Genomic DNA, 21,643 nt, shown 5'->3' on the forward strand with positions numbered 1-21,643 from the left:
GAACTTTTTACTTTTCAACAGAAATATATAATCTCATAAAAAACTAAAATAAAATTAACGTCTATAAACGTAAAATATGTTTTTACTGAAAAAACTTAATGTGGAAAAAAAATCAATTTGTCCATTTTGTATTTTTTTTTATAACAATCATATTTAGACAAACATTTTATATAAAAAGTTCTAATTTGGATGATATATAAATAATAAATACATTCATATGTAGTGTTTTGAGCGATGAATTTATCTCTTATAATTCGGTAAATCTTTACAAAAATTGTGGGTAATTGTCTGAAAATATATCAGATGCAATATTTTTAAAAAGTCGAACTCCGTGTTACAAAAAAAAAAGTCGAACTCCAATATAGGTGAAGAAGAGCATATATATTGATATTATTTATGAATACAATGAAATAACTTTTAATTGTACACATATTTGGCCTTTTGATGGGATGGATCGGATCTCAATGGCAGAATCCAGTAGCAACACACCTCACCACCGGTAATTTGGATTGAAGACAATGTTGGATTGTTGGTGGCAGCTTATACCATTCCAACAATTCCAATGCCGAATAACAAGTTCTTCTTTCTGGGACCATATGTAGGCCTTGAAATCGAATAATGATTTGATTTTTTAATAATGGCAAAAAGTCCTTTTGGATGATAGAAAAAAGTAGATTCAATTAATTGATTGCTTCCCAAAGACAATCACAAATACCAGAAAAATGGTTAGCTAATTTTATAACTTTTGTATAAGGAATTATAGTGCACTTATAGAATACTGATGTCCAAGAAAAATCACATATACATAAAAAATATTGTACTCTTTTTACCGGAGATTACGTAATAGTATATAACTCCAACTAATCATTTTCTCTCAGCAATTGTATCTTTATAACCAATCAAACCATATATTAATTAGCAATATGAAAATTTAAATGAGAATATCCTAAAAAAAATATAAAAAAATCTTTAATGTGTTGACCGAATGAAAAAATAACGCTATGGCTTCAATTGGTAACTGTTGAATTGAATGGAAAAAATGAATAAAAAATGAAAAAATATTCAGTCGAGGAAATGAAAAATCCAAAAATATATGAATTTGTGTTCATTTTATTCTTCATAAAAGAAATAATTTTTTCTTCATAATTTTTTCATTCTTAAAGCAATGAAACGAATAGAGTGTCCCATAAATCTATAATCTAACAAAAAATTCAACATAAATAGTATAAAACTTAAGAAATGGAAAATTTACCATCATTTTTTTTCTAAATTGTGGTCACCAATTGAAACTTTGACATTCCATACATTTTAGTCAAATAGTGTCAAAGAGCTTATATTATACAAGTTTTTGCATATTAGCATCATACGATCTTCTGCAACTCCGACGCGGTGTGGCACTCGATGTCGGGAAAGGCGGGTATGGCATGGGTTTTCACAAATCAGGAAGGATTAGAGGTGACTCACGGGTCTTTGGCTCAGGATCACGTCTCGTCGGCGCTAATGGCAGAGGCTTTAGCAGTCAGAAGCGCTCTCCTCCACGCGATTGATCTCAACTTCAACTCCATCTGGCTCCGATCAGATTCTCAAGTGCTCGTTGTAGCGTTATCATCGGGACGACATCCGACCGAGCTCTACGGAGTGCTCTCGGACATCACCACGATCTCCAGTTCGTCTTTTCGCTTCTGTCGTTTCACTTTCATCAAGAAAGATTTTAATGGGTTTACAGACTCATATGCTAAGGTCTGCTTACATTCTGGTCCAAGCCATTGTAATCAAACTTTAATTTTAATTAATGCTAATCAGTTGTACAAAAAAAAGCATATACGCGCATGTAAGTCATCTGTTTTAATTTATTCACCAGACGACTGAAATGTAAGTCGTCCGAGTAAATTATTCAACAGACGACTAAAATATACGTCGTCCGAGTAAATTATTCAACAGACGACTGAAATATAAGTCGTCCACACCCTAAACATAACCCCTAAACTTAATTATCTAATTAAAGACTTCATAAAATCAAATCAAACTTGAAAAGTGTTTACTATACACATAAATAAACACATATAGGTGAAAACTAATTTTTGAAAAAAACATTTTAGTTTTCCAAAATCTAACCCTAACAATACATACAATACTACAACATATGTTTGTCAAACTCCTAAACCAAAGTATTTCATGATTCACTACTTCCACTCATCTATCTTCAAAACAAATCAATTTTATCATATCTTAATTTATATCACTTAAAACTGTTTATAATTACTTGATTTTTATTTTTCACGCATCAAAATATTTTTTTACAAGATTTATAAATTATTTTTAAAATAAACCGGTACCAGACGACTTACACTTCAGTCGTCCAGACGACTTCCAACATCTCAGACGACTCAGACGATTTACTAGGGCTATATTCGTAAAAATGACTTCTGTTTTTTTGTTTGGTCACAAGGGGCTGAGCTGTAATTTCACTAGGCTTTTAGGTTAGTTTTGCATTTGATTCAAGTTTGGATATAAGTTTGGGGTTAAAATCAAGTTGTGGGTTAGTTTTGGCAAAAACCCCTATATATGCTTTGGAATGAATACAGCCAAAACTAAATCCAAATATGATGCTACATGTTATAATGTACCATTTGTGCATTATAGAGTCGATGTAGATACTATATTCAGTCGAACATAACTATAAATTAAGTATCAAACACATCATATGTAATATTTTTTTTCAAAAATAAAAACACATCATATATAATATAACAGTTAATATCTTCTTCTTTCTTAAAAACATTTAATATCTTAAACATTGCATATTTTACATCCGTGATAAGCAATTTGAACCTCTATTATGGACATGTAAATATATATATATATATATATGTGTGTGTGTGTGTGTATAGAATGTATATAGAATGTGCTTTCATCCTTCCAATTTTCGGTAGTTACCTTCTTCAGGTAAGTACGTCAATTTTGTTTTAGCAAAAAAAAAAAAAAAGTAAGTCAATTTTGTTTTCCAGGGTAAAAGAAACCTATTTTGTAAGAGTGTGATATCAAAATATATCTATATATATATATATATATATATATATATTTAAAAGTAAATGATACGAGCCTGCGAAGCGAGACGTAAAATATACTGTAACTAGGTACGGCCACCGATCAGATATCCACGTTTTTTAAAGTGTTTATGATTTGCTTCGTATGTCATAGATATCTAATTTTTCGATTTACCTTTCTCCAGAAAATACAGATATTCGGAAAAACGAATATCCGGAAAATAAATAGATATTTGCAGATATTTACGAATACTTACGGATATCTCATATGTTTTGATTAATACAAATAATCTTAAAAATTTGATACAATTTTTTTTTGTAAAATTTTTTTTTGCATGATATATATGATAAAAATTAAAAGAAGTAGTGAATCTACATATTTTGTAAATATTTTGAACTTAGTTAACAATTATAATAATACAAAGCTTAAAGAAAAAATTATAATTGTCATAAATATGTTATCTTTCTTTTATGTAATACTTTTATATAAGTAATAATGTGAATAGAATTTATCAAATCAAATGTTAGAATAATAATTATATAATTTTATACATTAAAAACTTTAAATATAATCAAGATATACATGTATTTATATATTGCTGGATCGGATATCCGCTTCCCAAAATTTTAATATTTGTGATTTGCTTCGATTTTAACGGATATTGATTTTTAGTATTTGCTTTGCTTCGAAAGTTTACGGATATCCAGAATTTTTGGATCGAATCGAATCAAATTTAACGGATAAAGTGCTCAGCCCTAACTGTAACGACTCAAGAGTTAAATACATCATCATTATTAGCTTATAGTATTAAACTGCACCAACATGAACGACCCAGTATTATTTTTTATTAGTGAGTCAAACGGACGGAGAGCATTTAAATCTAAAAGAAACTGAAGTCAAAAGAAAGCTTACAATCTTAGAAAATGGTTCATCCTGACACGGAATTAACACTTGTTTGACTTCTATCACTAGTTGTTTACGTTGAATGTTATTCCAAAAATAGATCCTAGAATTTGAGAACGTACTTTTTCAGTTATGACTTAAAATGTTGTATTTCAATTATATTAGCACTTCGGATGTGATTTAACGCTTGCACCTAGTAAAGAAAGCTTAGGCTGTTTTTGGACAGTTTATCTCAGTAACTATATCATATCTTGTGTAGTACTACTTGAATCAATGGACATTTAAGCTAGTCACACTACTATATATTCAAAGTTGAGCTATCATGTTTACACATGCCAATGCCTTCGTTCATTATTCACCATATAAGTTGTATGTATATGCAGTTACCTGCAGGATCGATGCTTTCTTGGTAAAAGTATTTGATATAAAATTATCTTTTTAAAAAAATCAAGTAATATGTGAATTTTTTTTTTTGTCATATGTAAAATGGAGGGAGTATATTTGATAAAAGTTCTAACTAAACCAGTGTTTGGTCTCAGTTTTGTTTTAATTATTTGTTTAAGAAAAGATATAGAAACATGATTGGAACATCTAAGCCTCGACTTATCTGTTTGGGCATCATTTTTAGCGACGATGGAAGAATAAATGAGAGAGGAGAAGAGTCTCAAAAGTTACGTCTACGCGGAGATGAATGTATTATTTGACTTTGATACGTCCGCAATAAGTAGACTGAAAAGCTACGAATGGTTGTATTGTTCGTAATTTGACCCCTTCGTACGTGGCATGGAACACCACAGTCAATCCTACTTTTTTTTCCTTTTATGTTTTATCACTTCCTCTATTCCAAATTGCGTTTAAATATTAGTTTTTTTTTCAAAAATTAAAATTAAAATTAATCACAAATACATTATTTTAGAGATAATAGTCTCCATAACTTTAACTCCATAGTAATTTAACAAATTCAGTTCTTAAACATTTACAGTTTGATTATTAATTAATACAAAAAAAATTAACATATGTTTTTGTTTTAAAACCTGTATATTTTGAAAACAGGTGAAATAACGTGCAAATATATATATTCCAAATGTTGTTAATAACAAATAAAAAGTTGTTTTCATAAAAATATATGGTGACAACGATAAAATAACTTTTCTTGAATAAGATAATACCAAATTATCTTAAACACTAATTAGAGATGTTTAATTTGGATTTTAATCCAGTTTGTCTTAGATTTTCTCAGTTTTCTGGTTTATAAAAATAGCTATTGTATTAACACTACATCTATTTTGGCTTGATTTGATTTAAATACCTTTAGTTTTAGTTTATCTGGTTTTAATCAAAAAATATATACTTATATATTAACTAATACTTTATGAATTTTACGTTAAATGGTAAAAACTCAGATCCACTATAACATAAAAAGTGCTATTTTGTTATTCCAGTATTTAGATGGATAGATTAGTTTCTATGTTATCTATAATTATTAATAATACAGATATAAAATTATTAAAAATTGTGATCACAAATAAGAAGAAAGTTTTTTATATTTTAATATTATCAATAAATTTTTATCAAAAATAAATAAATTATCAGCATTAAAAGAAACAAATTATATTTTATTTAAATTTATGACAACAACAGAAAAACAAAAATAGTCTTAACTTTCAATAATATTAATAAAATTAAAATTTTAAATCAAAATTATATTGATAAATAGCTAAATTTAATATTATTACTTATATTATATAGTTTATATATAATTACACTATTATCTATTACTATATTTTAATAAATTGGTTTTATTCGATTTATCTAATTTGATAAGTCTATAGCCAAATTCTATCTATATACTGCAGTTTTTTTAACTTTCATATTTCGGTTTGGTTTTACTAGAATGAAAAACACTAATCAACACTATAAACCTTAGACATTAAACCATAAATCTCAAACTCAAATATAAATATAATTTTATATAATTTATCATTTACATGTATTTTAAAAACATTTAAAAAAATCAAATAATGGAAAACAAGTTGTTATCTCAAAATAACACATAAAAACAAAAAAATCACAAAAATATTTATTAAAACGTATAAAACAAATATATCCTCTTTAGGTCTTTCCTTAAGTTGTAAAGATTAGGAGTTAGAATCTGTGGTTTATGATTTAGAATTTATGGTTTGCTTTTCAATTTCGACCAGAATCGTATAGCTGAATGTTTACAAGTAAACAACTGTCACCTTAAAATTCACTTAGTATCCTTGCAATGAAGGAACAGCAACTGGAAACACAGTTTTGTCCATAAAACATTTGCTCTCGTATCGGTTCAACATGAACATTGCAGTTTCTGTTGCTTAAACCAAACCACCAAATGTCACAACAGAGGATGAACTACCAGCCAAGAATTTCTACAAATTATAAAAATACATTTCAAGAACCTGAAAGATGCTCCATCTGATGCAATATCGGCGCTGTTCCTTGCTTTTAAGAAAATGGGGGTTTGGTAACCTCTTACTCTTGTTTCTTGAGTGCCGGGTCAGTGCTTGGGACTGCTGATGTCAGTTTCTTCACGCTATCCTTGGCCTCAGCGACAAACGAAGCGTCTGGCTTGTGTTTATCCACAGGTTCCTTCAGGGCCAGACAGATGTAGAACACAATGACTACATTGACTGATACCACCGCAAGAAATCCACTCAGTAGTGTAAGAGAGTGTGGAGACAATGTTGTTGAACCTGTCCAAGATTTGAACAGAACAACTGTAAGAGGCGGTAGAAACTCTGAGACACCTATGATGTTACAAAACTAAAGCTGCGACAATAATAGAGACGACTTTGTGAGACAGTGAGAGAGATTGAGACATTACACCATAAGTACATTACATGAACTAAGCGTCAAAGACTAAAATGCCTTTTATTACAAGAACTAAAAGGTTACAACCATAGCACATAGCCTCTTGTAGCATTTCAATCTCATGTTTCCAGCTCCAACTCTTTTCAACGATACCTAAAACTTAAGTTCTAATAAAATTTAGCGGTTACTAAATGATTTTTTTTTAAACAGAACAGATATTGTAATCTTGTCAAATCCCAACAATCAGATATTTTCCTAAATCAGGTTTCACTAAAAGAGTGTTTTCAGGCTAAAGATACTTTTGCAAAGAAAATAATGAAGAGAAGAAGAGTTCCTACTTTCCTAAATTCTTAAGATAGTGGTTCTCTGGGTTAAACTCAGTTTGAAATGATTTAAATGTAAAAACCTCCTATCACAAGCCAAAAACCAATAACTCATGAATCAACAAGATTAAACTTATGATCAGGAATTATATAGATCTTCAGATCATATTTGTACAACAGAGTTAAATAGTAAATGTAAAGACAAAACAAAGGTGGATAAGTAATTAGCAAAAGAATGCCCACTAGTTTCTAGAAAACCATCATACTCCTCAAAAGTATACCCTTAATCAAGCCATTTAGTCAAACAAAGATCCATAGAAAACTCACACAAATTCAGGAAATCTAGAAAAGAATTGTCAATCCGAACAAGTAATCTGTCCTAACAAGCAGGAAGTCATAGCTAGAGCTTCTAATCTAATAATGGCTTCTCACAGGATTGAGATCAAGAGCTCCAAGTTCTAAAGTACTTTTCTTCAGTTCAAAGACCTCCAAGCTCCAAGCTTTAAGTAAAGCACAAAGGCAGAAGCACGAATACGACACACAGAGAGATTCCCTCATACATCAATCAAGGCGGAAACTTTATGCTTTCATGTGGTTTAACAACAACTGGTCCTAATCTAGAAACCCATCAAAGGCTTTGTATAAAAATCAAACCAAAAGTTATAACTAGGTTCCAAAGACATAAAGAAAAGATGTATCACACTAAGTAGAGCAGCGAAAAAAAGTCAAAATACCAGGAAGCAAATCGTTGTTGAAACCATATAAGATGGCAATAGGAAGCATCCACATGAACATTGATGCAACAAGGAACTTCTGCATAACCCCAGCCATATTGATCTACATCATCCAATTCATGAATCAGAGATGTGGAAAGATACAACACAAATTTGTAATCAATCTAGGGTTTTTAAGGGGCGAAAGAAAAGCTTACGCTGAATCTGGCGAGTTAACTCGGCGTTGGATTCAAAGGTTTCTTCTGATTGCAATTTTAACAAGTCTAGATTTTTTTTCTTTTTTCTTTTTTGTCAATACAAATCCCAACGAAGCCATGTTACTCAAAACCGAAATAAACCGGTTTAGTCCCACCCAATATTCTAATTCGATTCAGTTTGGTTCAAAGAATCTCGGTTCTGCTAAAACTGATGGTCAAAAACAGACCCCCTACACACACATTTGGCCTACAACCACAAGGAAGCCCTCGAAAATCTCATCTCAATCAGGTTATTACAACAATCCTATTCATTTAAACGAAAAATCAATATATAGCTATCCAAGAAACACAAGTGGTGAGCAAAGACAAGGTGTTCGTTCATAACTCTAACACTTGTGTCTCTCTTGAAAAGACATATATACAGTACAAGGAACCAAAGATATTTTTCATCGAGTTTAGACTGAAGGTGTCTTGACTAATATAACATATATACAGTACAAGGAACCAAAGATATTTTTCATCGAGTTTAGACAGAAGGTGTCTTAACTAATATAATAGCCCCGGGGCTAAATACAAAATATAAACCATTTTATAAATATTTTCTATATTTTTTTTTAGACAATTCTCTCAAATAGTATTTTTAAGTTTTTGTCACAAAATAGTTCTAAAAAAATAAAATGATCAAAATAGTCTTTTTTTATTTTGAAAAATTTAATTTTTATTTTTATTTTTTAAATTTTGAAACCCCTATCTCCAACATCTCACCCCTTAACTCTAAACCCTAAGTTTAGACTAGTTAACCCTAGGATAAAAAAAATACATTTTTACATTTTAATAAAATTTATTTTGGTCATTTTTTTCACTGAAGACTATTTTTGTAACAAAAACTTAAAAAATATTATCCAAAAAAAATTCACTTTTTTCTTCTCTATATTTCTTTAAATTTGAGCTCTAAGACGAGACAAATAAAAAAGTATATCAAATAAAAAAGTATATCAAAATTAATGGTAAAAATATAGATTTTTTATTGTTTTGTATTTAACAAGTAAATTCAATTTACTTAATTATGAATTTTTTTTGATAATTTTTACAGTTTGCAAGGATGGGGGTTCGGGTACCCGTTCGAGTTCGGATCGGATATTTTGGATTTTCGGGTATTTCGGTATAGAGGTATAGAACCCGTTCAGGTAATTATGTACTTCGGTTCGGGTTCGGTTATTTCGGATCGGGTTCGGATATTTAGATTTTGAAAAAAAAAAAAAATTTCGTTTCTCAAATTTTTTGTATTTAAAAATATAACTTTCACTTAACTAATTTTTTTTTAAATAGATTGAAAGGTTTATAGATTTAGACATAACATTTTGAAACTAAAAAAGACATTAATTTGGTTATTGTTTTTAAATTTTGGATGTAACTTTTTGTTAATTCTTGATATAAAAAGTTTGACATGCATATTAAGTGAGTATCAAATCATTTTCTCCGTAATTTTATGTATACCATATGAACTTAAAGTATGTGTAGTATCAATATAAATATTTTATATAAAATGAGAGATGTAAACTAGAAATATATGGTTAATTATACATATGTTTGGTTATCTTCGGATATCCATTCGGGTTCGGATATTATCCGTTCGGGTTCGGATATCCAATATCTCCTAATTTAATACCCGTTCGGATATTTTACTACTTCAGTTTGGATTTCGATTCGAGTTTTTCGGATCGGATGCGGCTTCGGATATCGGATAAAGTTTACACCCCTAGCTGTTTGAATGGACTTTTAAAACAATAAAAAAAAAATTATAGATCCATGGATCCATCACAAATTTCCACGTTGCCATCGGTAAGAGCCGGCTCTGTCCGAAGCGCAAGCTCATTTCACAGGATTAAAACTTTGCGTCGAATCAATTATTACCAAATTGTATTAGACCAAATTATACAAATCAAAGTAATGGGCTTTATCAAGCCCATCACATAGTTTGGAGATTAACCATAAAAATAACAGAAACAGCCATCACTGTCTGTGAGCTCTCTCCATCAATATATGTTACATAGACATCCTCAGACTAATTAACGTTTTGGGTTATTTTTCATTGTCTTGACTCTCTTGAGGCACACCGATTTTTGGCAGCTGGTGGAGTCAGTCATTGAAAAGCAGGAGATGTTGGAGTCTTCACAGGAGCCCATATATCAGCACCGTTGCTTTGGGCAACCCCTAACGTATACTCCATTGGGACAAGACATAACCCTCTGCTTCTCAAACTGTACTCCTCCATCTCTTCCTGGTTACAAGAAACAAGCAGGATATGTTGAGTCCACATCACAGATAGTTGAAGTTAGCGTCAAGATTCTGCTCACCTGCGTAATAGTGGGCGATGTTTGCAGATATGGAGCGCTTAGAACCTGTTCAGACAGTAAGAGTCAATGTCGGATCGGAAGAAACATATTTTGATTCGACAACAAGAAGCAGACCTTGACTTGTTCTTGAAGAAACTGAATGTATTGCATCGCCTCTAGAAGAACTGATGCAGTGTCCGTCTGCAGAAAGATCATGTCAGTTGCTTGAAAAAGAAGTTTCCATCTAATAGTAGTACCTTTCCATAAGGGGAAACTAGCTGTTGAAGAGCTGAAACACGTTCTCCAACCTTGTCCTTCCTCTCCTGTTAAACCACAAAGTTCCAAAGATCATTAGTAAGCGGCACCAAGAATGTTAGGAAGCTTACATGGCCACAAATGAATTCTGATTTTTGAAGACCTTGGAAGAGAAAGAGAGATCAGACTTGTGTCGTTTCATGCTGCTTTCTTCAAGAGAACAGACACTGCGCTTATTCTCCATCATCATAGAGTCTCTATAGTATTCCCTCCCTTGTCAAGGAACGAAACAAAAAAAGATCGGTTCAGAAAAACCGGTTTACTTTCTACCCTTTAATAGAGAAGTGTTGTGAGTAAATGCAAATCTAGGTTTGGAATGACCAAAGCGTTGAAAGATTCAACCTATGGATAAGAAAAAGTTAGTAGACAAAGCAAGAACTAGATAAGGTTAGCCCTTAAGATCACATCAGCTTTACAGTATTATTTTAATTAGGTAGGACGATCATAGATGATTACAATATGATACCATTGTTTGCTTCCATGCGGAGACAGTACATTTTGTATAAGCATATGATATTTTTAATCAATAAACTACGGAACTAATTCATATAAATGTATATATACATTAATCAGTTCAATTAATACAACTGGTCCATCATTAAAGGTAGGTCAAGTTAGTTCCATTATAGAGACAAGATTCAAAGCAAATCAAACTTCAATACTAAGCCCCACAAGTAGACGAAAACAAACAAATGCTTTGGTTGGTGATCACCGGATGAATGGAAAAAAATGAAAAATTAATTTTTATTTGACGAACTGAAAAAAGAAAAAGTTAGAAAATTTTATTCATTTTGTTCCTTATCAGAATTGTAGAAGAAACTTTTCTTTATAAATTCATTAATTTATGAAGAATTTAGAGAAAAAAAGTGGGATCTAACTATTAATAGTTTGACCAAAAAATAAATCTAATTGGTAAAAAGTTTGAAGAACAAAAAATTCAACACAATTTTTTCCTTTTAACATGGACACCAATCAAAGCCTATTTGATCTATATTGCTCTAATGGTTTTAATATTAGACTTGAAGTTGGTCCATTAAACAGAAATAAGCAAAAGAACTGAGTGATTGATATCTTGTGAATTTACATGTTTTTAACTTCTTATTCTTGCATGGTTTGGTCATTTAGAGTATCATCTAGGCACATTTAGGTTGCATATCATTGCATTTGTACATATCAGGTGTTGGAGAGCAACATGGATGAGTTAGAGGACCATTGGAGGGATTTTGAGTCCAAAGAGTGAAAGATGAACACGGATGAAGGCCTTAAAGATCTCTTCTGAAGCTCAATATTTGTGGAGACACTGGAATTTGAGTTAGCTTTACCATGGAGGTGGTCATCAATGTAGATGATGATGCGGTGATTGTGGATGAGAAGACTAATGAGGAAATCTTGGAGAAGATAGTTGAAGCTAAGGGCAAGAGAAAGATTGGAGAGGAGAAAGTTGAGAACAAAAATGAGGCTGCTACATCAACAAAGGAGAAATTGTTCACTCCTCCTCCCTATGAACCAAAGCTTCCCTTTCCTGGAAGATTCAAGAAGCAACTCCTAGAGAAGTACAAAACCTTGTTTGACAAGCAAATGAGTGAAGTTCAGCTCACCATGCCCATAATTGATGCATTTATGCTGGTTCCACAATACAGCAAGTTCTTGAAAGATGCTGTAGAACAAAAGAAGAAAGAGATGGAAGGGATGGTGATTCTTACTCATGAGTGCAGTGCCATTATTCAGAGACTGACTGTCCCAAGGAAGCTAGAAGACCCTGGTAGTTTCACCCTGCCATGCGCCATTGGACCTTTGACATTTGAGAAATGTCTATGTGATTTGGGAGCAAGTGTCAGCCTCATGCCACTATCCATTGCCAAGAAGCTTGGGTTTACACAATATAAAAAGTGCAAGATCTCTTTGGTGCTAGCTGATCGATCTGTCAAGCTCCCCATTGGCATCCTAGAAGATCTTCCTGTAAAGATAGGAAATTGTGAAGTGCCTACTGACTTTGTAGTGCTTGAGATGGATGAAGAGCCTAGAGATCCTTTGATCTTTGGGAGACCTTTCTTGGCGACTGCTGGAGCAATGGTGAATGTGAGAGATGGCACAATTGATCTCCACCTTGGAAAAGATCACATTCTCCATTTTGATATCAAGGAGATGATGAAGAAGCCCACAACTCAAGGAGAAATATTCTACATTGATGAGATGGATGCCTTGGCTGATGATTTCCTTGAAGAGTTAGCGATTGAGGACTCTCTTCAACAGGCCCTGACCATTGAAAGAGAGACCCAAATGATTGAAAACAAAGAGAGTGATGAGTTAGTAAGAAGGCTAGATGTTCACCTTGAGGAGGATGGAGAAGATGAGTTCATGGAGTTGCCACAAATGACTCAACATGCTGCCTCAGCAGACATTCAAGAGAACCTCCATCAAGCTGATTGGAGTGAGCTCAAGGCACCAAAAGTGGAGCTTAAACCTCTTCCCCATGGTGTAAGGTACGCTTTCCTTGGACCTAATGAGACATATCCTGTCATTGTGAGTAGTGAGCTGACTGAGAATGAATTGTCTATGCTTTTAAATGAACTTAAAAAGTATAGAAAAGCACTAGGATACTCACTTGATGACATTAAAGGAATCTCACCATCTTTGTGCATGCATAGGATACATCTAGAGGATGAATCTAAAACTTCAATTGAACACCAAAGAAGATTAAATCCTAATTTGAAAGATGTTGTTAAAAAAGAGATAATCAAATTGTTAGATGCTGGTGTGATCTATCCTATCTCTGATAGTAATTGGGTTTCACCTGTGCATGTAGTTCCTAAAAAAGGTGGCATAACAGTTGTTAAGAACGAAAATGATGAGTTAATACCAACAAGAACAATAACTGGACATAGGATGTGCATTGACTATCGAAAACTGAATGCAGCCTCTAGAAAGGATCATTTCCCTTTACCATTCATTGATCAGATGTTAGAGAGGCTAGCTAACCATCCTTATTATTGTTTCCTTGATGGATACTCTGGATTTTTCCAAATCCCTATACACCCAAATGACCAAGAGAAAACGACATTCACTTGTCCTTATGGTACCTTTGCATATCGAAGGATGCCATTTGGACTGTGCAATGCACCAGCAACATTCCAAAGAGCAATGATGTCAATTTTCTCTGATCTTATTGAGGATGTAATGGAGGTGTTTATGGATGATTTTTCTGTATACGGTTCTTCGTTTGCTACTTGTTTGTCAAATCTTTGCAGGGTATTACAGAGATGTGAGAACACTAACCTGGTGCTCAATTGGGAGAAGTGTCACTTCATGGTCAAGGAAGGGATTGTTCTTCGACACAAAGTTTCTCAGAAAGGAATTGAAGTGGACAAAGCCAAGATAGATGTCATGGTTGGTCTAGCTCCACCAAGAACAGTGAAGGATATAAGAAGCTTTCTGGGTCATGCCGGTTTCTATAGAAGATTCATCATGGATTTCTCTAAGATAGCTAGACCATTGACCAGGCTGTTATGCAAAGAAGCTGCATTTCACTTCGATGGGGAATGTATGGAAGCTTTCAAAAACCTGAAGAATGCACTCATCAGTGCACCCATAGTTCAACCGCCAGATTGGGATCTCCCCTTTGAGATCATGTGTGATGCAAGTGACTTTGTTGTAGGAGCAGTCCTAGGCCAGAAGAGAGACAAGAAGTCACATGTGATCTACTATGCAAGTAGAACCCTTGATGAAGCTCAAGCTAAATACTCTACAACTGAGAAGGAGCTATTGGCCATTGTCTTTGCATTTGAGAAGTTCAGAAGCTACTTGGTTGGGTCAAAGGTGACTGTCTACACTGATCATGCTGCATTGAGACACCTCTTAGCCAAGAAAGATGCAAAACCAAGACTATTGAGGTGGATTCTGCTGCTACAAGAGTTTGATCTTGAGATCAAGGACAGGCCTGGAGTTGAGAATGGAGTAGCTGATCACCTGTCCAGGTTGAAGGTGGAGTGTGGAATCCCTATTGATGACAGACTTCCAGAAGAGCAAATGATGGCTATTCATGCAGTGGTAGCTGTTTGTGAGACAGGAAAGAAACTTGAAGAGGTGAAGGCGGCTGATGAGAAGGGTCCTTGGTATGCTGATATAGTCAACTACTTAGCTAGTGGAAAAGAGCCATTGAACCTTGAAGGTTATGCCAAGAAGAAATTCTATAAGGATGTGAAGAGATATTATTGGGATGAGCCTTACCTCTACATACTTTGTAGAGATCAACTCTATAGAAGGGCAGTGGCTGAAGAAGAAATTGATGGGATCCTTACACATTGTCATGGATCATCCTATGGAGGCCACTTTGCTACATTTAAGACAGTTGCAAAGGTGCTACAAGCTGGATTTTGGTGGCCTCACATGTTTAAAGACACCCAAGACTTTGTCTCAAGGTGTGACTCTTGTCAAAGAAGAGGAAACATCACCAAGAGGAATGAAATGCCTCAAAACCCCATCCTAGAAGTTGAAGTGTTTGATGTCTGGGGTATTGACTTCATGGGGCCTTTTCCTTCATCTTATACCAACAAGTACATACTGGTGGCTGTAGATTATGTCTCTAAGTGGGTTGAAGCAATTGCAAGTCCAACCAATGAAGCAAAGGTGGTTCTAAAAATGTTCAAGAGCATAATCTTTCCAAGGTTTGGGATTCCAAGAGTTGTGATCAGTGATGGAGGGTCTCACTTCATCAACAAACTGTTTGCAAACCTCCTTAAGAAGAATGGTGTGAAGCACAAGGTTGCAACTCCTTACCACCCCCAAACAAGTGGTCAAGTTGAGATTTCCAATAGGGAGATCAAGTCCATTCTGGAGAAGATTGTGGGGGTTACAAGGAAAGATTGGTCCATCAAGCTTGATGATGCATTGTGGGCTTATAGGACAGCTTACAAGACACCTTTGGGAACTACACCTTTCAACCTTCTCTATGGAAAGTCTTGCCATCTACCAGTTGAGCTTGAGTACAAGGCACTATGGGCAGTCAAGTTGCTGAACTTTGACATCAAGAGTGCCAAGGAGAAGAGATTGATCCAGCTGAACGAACTTGATGAGATAAGACTTGAAGCTTTTGAAAGTTCAAAGATCTACAAAGAGAAAACAAAGGCTCTCCATGACAAACATATCCTGAAAAGAGACTTTAAAGAAGGAGATCAAGTTCTTCTCTACAACTCCAGACTGAAGTTGTTTCCAGGCAAGCTCAAGTCAAGGTGGTCTGGTCCTTTCAAAGTTAAAGAGGTTAAACCTTATGGAGCAATAGTTTTGTGGAGTTCTGATGGAAGAGAGTTCACCATCAATGGACAAAGGGCTAAGCTTTACTTGGGAACCAAATCGGAAGACCTGGGAACTTCAGTTCCACTTTCCGATCCAACCACAGTCTAACCTAAAGGAGGCAAAGTCAAGCTAGAGACTTAAAACAAGCTCACTTGGGAGGAAATCCCAAGAGTATCCTTTGTATATATGTGTGAATGCTTTTAATAAATTGTGTGAACTATCCTTGTTTGTGTGTTTGTTTGTGTGAATTGTGTGTGATTTCAGTTTGGAATGTGCTCAGGAAAAGGAAAGGTTTCAAAAGAGGCTAGGAAAGAAACACAAGTGCTGTGGAGACATGCTCATAGCGACCCACACATGTCGCTATAACCCTTTACGGACAACCTTAGCGACGTGCATAGCGACATCCTCATGTTGCTACGACCAAACGAGGAGAATGCAATATTTGGCTAAGGACCGTAGCGACATATCCATAGTGACATGCTCATGTCGCTACAGTCACAAGGTAAGTACTCTAATCCGGTTTAAAATCTCTCCACATCTCTAGTAATTTTTATTTTACCTATCATGTAAACCACTCCAAATTCAAAGTCACACAAGAGACTGTGTGATTTGAGTATGGTGGAGGTACTATAAAAACTGATCATTTTGCTTGTTTTTATTTGGATGATTTGCATTTGACATATCTAGCACTTTGCATTTGTGTGGATTTTAATGATTTTCATTTTGGATTTTCTTGTGATTTCTAAAAAAAAAAAAAAATCTTAAAAAGAGTTATGTGTTTTGAATTATGCATAGGGAACCATGATTGAAATTGCCATGAAAAGAACATATCTACAAGCATCTCTTGAGCCTTGAAAACTCTTTTTCAAACATGTTGCTCATATGATATTGACATTGTTCTTGAAACCAATTACAAACTGAACTTGGGCATAATGAATTTAATCTCTCTTGCATATGGGCACTTGCATACTTGATCATGGATTTCATACACATTTGGGTTATCTTATTCCATGTATTATCCTTTGATTAACCCGAATGGCACTCCCCTACCCTTAAACCCTTGCCATTCTTTGAAACCAATATTGATTTGTTGAGTGAGGTCTCTTATTGATAGCCTGTCATGTGCAAAATCTTGAGAGTATTGGGAGCGACATATGTTTGTTCTCATCTATTGCTAGCATAAGATCCTCATTTGAACTAGCAACTAGGATGGTGAGTGAGTTTGTGTGTTTTTAAGTTGTTATATCTTGGGTTTGAGAGAAGAGAAAAAGATCAAAGAGTGTCAATAAGAAAAGAAAACCAATAGGAACCAAGAAAATAAAACAAGAAAAACTCTTAAGTGTGTCAATTAGAATTCCCCAAAGTAAAAAAAAAATGAATGAAAAATCATAATGGGGAAAGAAAAAGAGTGTCAAGTTCTTAGTTGGTTGATCATGTAAATAAAAAAAAAAAAAAAAAAAAAAAAAAAAAAAAGAGAGAGTTCACTTGGTGAGAAATGTGAGTGAAGTGTATATACTTGGGTTTTGAAATATAAAAGATGGGTAGAATTTGTAATCACTTAGGAAGAAGAGTAGAATGATGTGAATGAGCTATGTATGCATGAATTGCTCCTAGTCTTAGATAAATTTTGCATAATGATCATGCTCCTTGTTCTTGAGTGATTACCACCATTAAAAAGATTGTATTTGAACCTTTCTTTTCATTCATAAAAGACCATTAATCTACCAAGCCAAGTGATTGAGATCATGTGCCCATTTGTGAGAATCCACCTTGTGTGTGTGTGTGTGAATGAATGTGAGAATTGGTTGAAGTTACTTGTTGATTGATGAGCACTGCACTTTGTATAAAGAAATAAAAAGAGTTTGATAGGCATTGAGAAGCTAGACTGATAAAAGAATGACCAATGATTGTTTGCTATGATCATTTGGAATGTTGTAGAAGAGCTAGGATGTGTGTCTTTTGGATATGAGCTCCCTTTTTCAAACTTCTTCCTTCTTAGGACTTGAAAGTTTACTTGAGGACAAGTAAAGGACTAGTGTGGGGGAGTTGATATCTTGTGAATTTACATGTTTTTAACTTCTTATTCTTGCATGGTTTGGTCATTTAGAGTATCATTTAGGCACATTTAGGTTGCATATCATTGCATTTGTACATATCAGGTGTTGGAGAGCAACATGGATGAGTTAGAGGACCATTGGAGGGATTTTGAGTCCAAAGAGTGAAAGATGAACACGGATGAAGGCCTTAAAGATCTCTTCTGAAGCTCAATATTTGTGGAGACACTGGAATTTGAGTTAGCTTTACCATGGAGGTGGTTTCAAGTCGTTTGGAGCTGTATTGAGGGATTTATGATCAAAATACTACACACATATCAGTATGACATTCCTAGCGGCCAGGCGTAGCGGCAAACGATGGTCGCTACAGAAGATAGAGCTGAGGCGCCTAAGTACCGTAGCGGGAGTATGTAGCGGGTTAGAGAGACCGCTATAGTTGAAGCGCTTTCTGTAGCGGTCTTCCGTAGCGGCATAGTGAGGTCGCTATGAGTTCAAGAATGCGAAAAAATCGGCTAAGTGTCCTAGCGGCCACCCGTAGCGGGCATTTCAGGTCGCTACAGGCGTAGTGACCTCCTGTAGCGACCTTTTATGGTCACTACGGAGAAAAATATCTGTTTTTATGGGTCAACCCCAGCTCGAGTTTTAGTAATATATAACTACTTTTCAGACAATAATGGGGGATCTATCTATTTTTTTATGAAGAACACAAGAACTCTTGAGAGAGAAAGCTTGAATCTTTAGTTTCTTTTCTTCTTATTCTCTTGAATTTGCTTGTTTAATCCTTGTTTATCTTTATTCTCTGTTGTATCTACTTGAATATGCTTCAATCTATTATGAGATTAAGTGTTTTCATGGAGATTAGTGAGTAGTTTCCTTAAGAATTCATGGGTTAGGGAGATTAGAGTAACTTAGTGAAGATCTATGGTGTTATTGTATTAGATCCTTGTATGAACTTGCTTGTTGAGTATTTTTAATGCTTGTTTAGTCTTGATCACTCTAAACCTGATTTCTAAACACTTCTCATCAGACATGATTAGATGAAGTGTTTGAATCAACTCAACTAAGCTCTAGTGAGATTAGCCAAGGACACTTGATGTTAAAATTGCTAGATAGTTATTAAACTTGAACTTAAAGATTGCTTGATTGAATTAAGCCAAAGACATTTGATGTTTAATGATTTCTAAGCAAATGGACATTTACCTAGACATAGGACTTGTCTAAAATTGTGTTTAGACTTAAGAGATTACTTTGATTGAAAGCTTGTCACCTAGATTGGATCTTAGTTACTTGAAGTCAATTCCCAATACCCATGGATTCACTTGTTTAAATTGATTAAAACCTTGTTGTATTGCTCTGTTTGCTATTGTTAGTTGTCACACACTCACCACTATTGAATCTACTTAGCTTAAGAAATGACTTGTATTCTCACTGATTCACATCACTAGGACTGGTTCGACATTCACCCCACTATACTACAACATTTGCAATAGGAAAAAACCCTATTATCAGTGATATTAAAGGACTTACATAGAGAAGAGACTCTGCATTTGCCAGAAACAGCACACTAACCAACAAGAACTTCACAAACTCCTTTTAAGCTTCTAAATGTGTTTTTGTTGTCAACCTTTTGTTTTCTAACCCAAAGCATACAACACGGTGTGTTTAGATCTTGAAGAAGGAAAGTCTAGCTGTCCAGTACTTCAATGAAAGCTCGAGCGGACGCTAAAAGCAGATGTTTGCGTTTGGATGCAAACTGCGTCGTAACTTAAAGAGTCGTGAGGTAGAGAGAGAGAGAGCTTTGTGTAGAGAAGAAAGGAAAGAAAAGACTAGAAGGGAAGGGGGGGACTATGTTTCATGTCTTTTTCTTTATTTTGTTTTTCTGTTCGTCTTGTTCATTTAATTCTCATTAAATCCAAGATTTTCTTGAAAGACAAAAATACTATTGCTAGGAAAATAGGATACCATACAACTTTGTTCCGGTTTAGTAATCATTACCGTTTTATTGTCGAAAAGAAAATGTAAAGAGATGCAGTGACATTAATATATACATTCAATTTTCAAAAAATCATTTAGCAAAAGAATTCTAAAATTGGGTGTAGACAGCCATATAGACGCTAAATCGATCATAGACGATTTTTCTAAAAATAAATCTAGTTAGCGTCTAACCACATCCTCTACAAAATACTTAATTACAGGCTAATATTTCTTGAACATTAATTCAAAATTTCATGATTACAAGTTTATAACATAATCATGTTAAAAGGATTACAACAGTGTTTCCCAAGTAACTCCAGGAAATGAAATGTACCATATAGTACTGTATGGAGTTTTCGGATGTATATGAAATGTAATACATTTGACAGCTAATGTACAACCAATGAAGAGAGATCATTTTACCAGTCTCAGATAGAAGTCGCTTTCATTATTTTCATTATAAAGAAAGCTAATTATTATTGAAAGTGACATTCGATTGTTTTTTATATAGTTTTGTCAAAATGATTTAGACCAATTCTGCTGCATCTGTCTCTTCCTTTTCAACTTTATGCTTTTCTTGTTTTTGTTATTTTTCTTTCTTTGACATTTTCTACGAGAGAGGTTAAGGACTTTTGGATGATTCACTTTCTATACTTCGTACATATGAGAAGAATCTCTTGTCTTTTGTGTTATCCTCAGTAATTCAACCTAATTAGAAACTAACTTTCAAGAATAACTAAGCTCTGATCATTCAGTTAAAAAAGAAAAACATGAAACACAAAACTAAACCAGAAAAATGAATTGTAAGCTCTTCTAACAACAAAACCCACAGTAAAAACAAAAAGAGAGGTCAGCTTAACAATGTCTTGAATGCAAAATAATGAAATGGTTACAAGACTTTGGCCGGACCCACGCGGTTTCTGCGTTTGTTTCTTTGTCACTATTTTTTTCTTTTGTCTGCTCGGCGACCGAATTTTTATTTTATGTAATCTTCTTTATATTTTAGCGAAAAACAAATCTTACGTATATATGCACCTTTGTCCAAAACATTTTTTACTACATGTTACACAATTTAGTACCATATATATAGTAAAAAGGTTTATAGACCAGATGTGTTTGCTGAAATCGTGCCGCTCCACTCGTAAGTTTTGTAATCGCACCGTTTCGAACCATTGGTTAGCAACAATGCGGTATCTTACAAGATGTGTTGATGTTTTAAGTTTAACTTACATTCGCATATCACTATCCTCCAAATTGAATGCTTCATTAAGTTGGTTTTTTCATTTTCCACTGATTAAAGAATCAGAGACCAAAGAGCACCACGTTCACGTTCGACTTCCTCTTCTAGTTGCAGGCTGAACAAAGTGATCAAACCTTGAAAACACACGCAAACAAAAGAAATCAACTATAAACTCTCAAGCCTCAAAACGCACTTCTCGTGTAAACAGTAGATTCACCGGTTAGTTTCAGATCAGATGAGTGAAAATATGCGGAGATTTAACAAGGATTATTACTGATTACTGAATCACACTTTGTTTTACCTTTTTCATTCTTGATACTACCATATCTTTGACGGACTGTGACCTCGAGACTTAAGTTCACTACGAAAGTACGAGA

General features: G+C 34.0%; 2 protein-coding genes across 2 annotated transcripts; both read right to left on the reverse strand.

Annotated features, from left to right (window-relative positions):
• Positions 1-6,169: 6,169 nt before the first annotated feature.
• BNAC03G17690D lies at positions 6,170-8,235 on the reverse strand. Its single transcript, XM_013827956.3, has 3 exons — positions 8,056-8,235; positions 7,859-7,961; positions 6,170-6,683 (listed from the first exon to the last, which is right to left on the reverse strand). The coding sequence occupies exons 2-3, from the start codon at positions 7,953-7,955 to the stop codon at positions 6,463-6,465; spliced, it is 318 nt and encodes a 105-aa protein (XP_013683410.1). The 5' UTR covers positions 7,956-7,961; positions 8,056-8,235; the 3' UTR covers positions 6,170-6,462.
• Positions 8,236-9,938: 1,703 nt separating this feature from the next.
• Positions 9,939-20,031, reverse strand: LOC106385855 (transcription factor bHLH153). Its single transcript, XM_048752430.1, has 6 exons — positions 19,580-20,031; positions 10,810-10,919; positions 10,649-10,714; positions 10,527-10,592; positions 10,413-10,457; positions 9,939-10,336 (listed from the first exon to the last, which is right to left on the reverse strand). The coding sequence occupies exons 2-6, from the start codon at positions 10,894-10,896 to the stop codon at positions 10,199-10,201; spliced, it is 402 nt and encodes a 133-aa protein (XP_048608387.1). The 5' UTR covers positions 10,897-10,919; positions 19,580-20,031; the 3' UTR covers positions 9,939-10,198.
• Positions 20,032-21,643: the final 1,612 nt, after the last annotated feature.

This window comes from Brassica napus, chromosome C3 (genome assembly GCF_020379485.1).
Source record: "Brassica napus cultivar Da-Ae chromosome C3, Da-Ae, whole genome shotgun sequence".
In the NCBI taxonomy this organism is placed as follows: domain Eukaryota; kingdom Viridiplantae; phylum Streptophyta; class Magnoliopsida; order Brassicales; family Brassicaceae; genus Brassica; species Brassica napus.

Coding starts and splice junctions, on each gene's coding strand:
- BNAC03G17690D (XM_013827956.3), bottom strand. CDS start 7,955: ATGGCTGGGGTTATGCAGAAGTTCCTTGTTGCATCAATGTTCATGTGG. Junction 6,684..7,858: donor CAACAACGATTTGCTTCCTG/GTATTTTGACTT, acceptor AATCTTGGACAG/GTTCAACAACATTGTCTCCA.
- LOC106385855 (XM_048752430.1), bottom strand. CDS start 10,896: ATGATGATGGAGAATAAGCGCAGTGTCTGTTCTCTTGAAGAAAGCAGC. Junction 10,593..10,648: donor TAGTTTCCCCTTATGGAAAG/GTACTACTATTA, acceptor ATCTTTCTGCAG/ACGGACACTGCATCAGTTCT. Junction 10,458..10,526: donor TTCTTCAAGAACAAGTCAAG/GTCTGCTTCTTG, acceptor CTGTCTGAACAG/GTTCTAAGCGCTCCATATCT.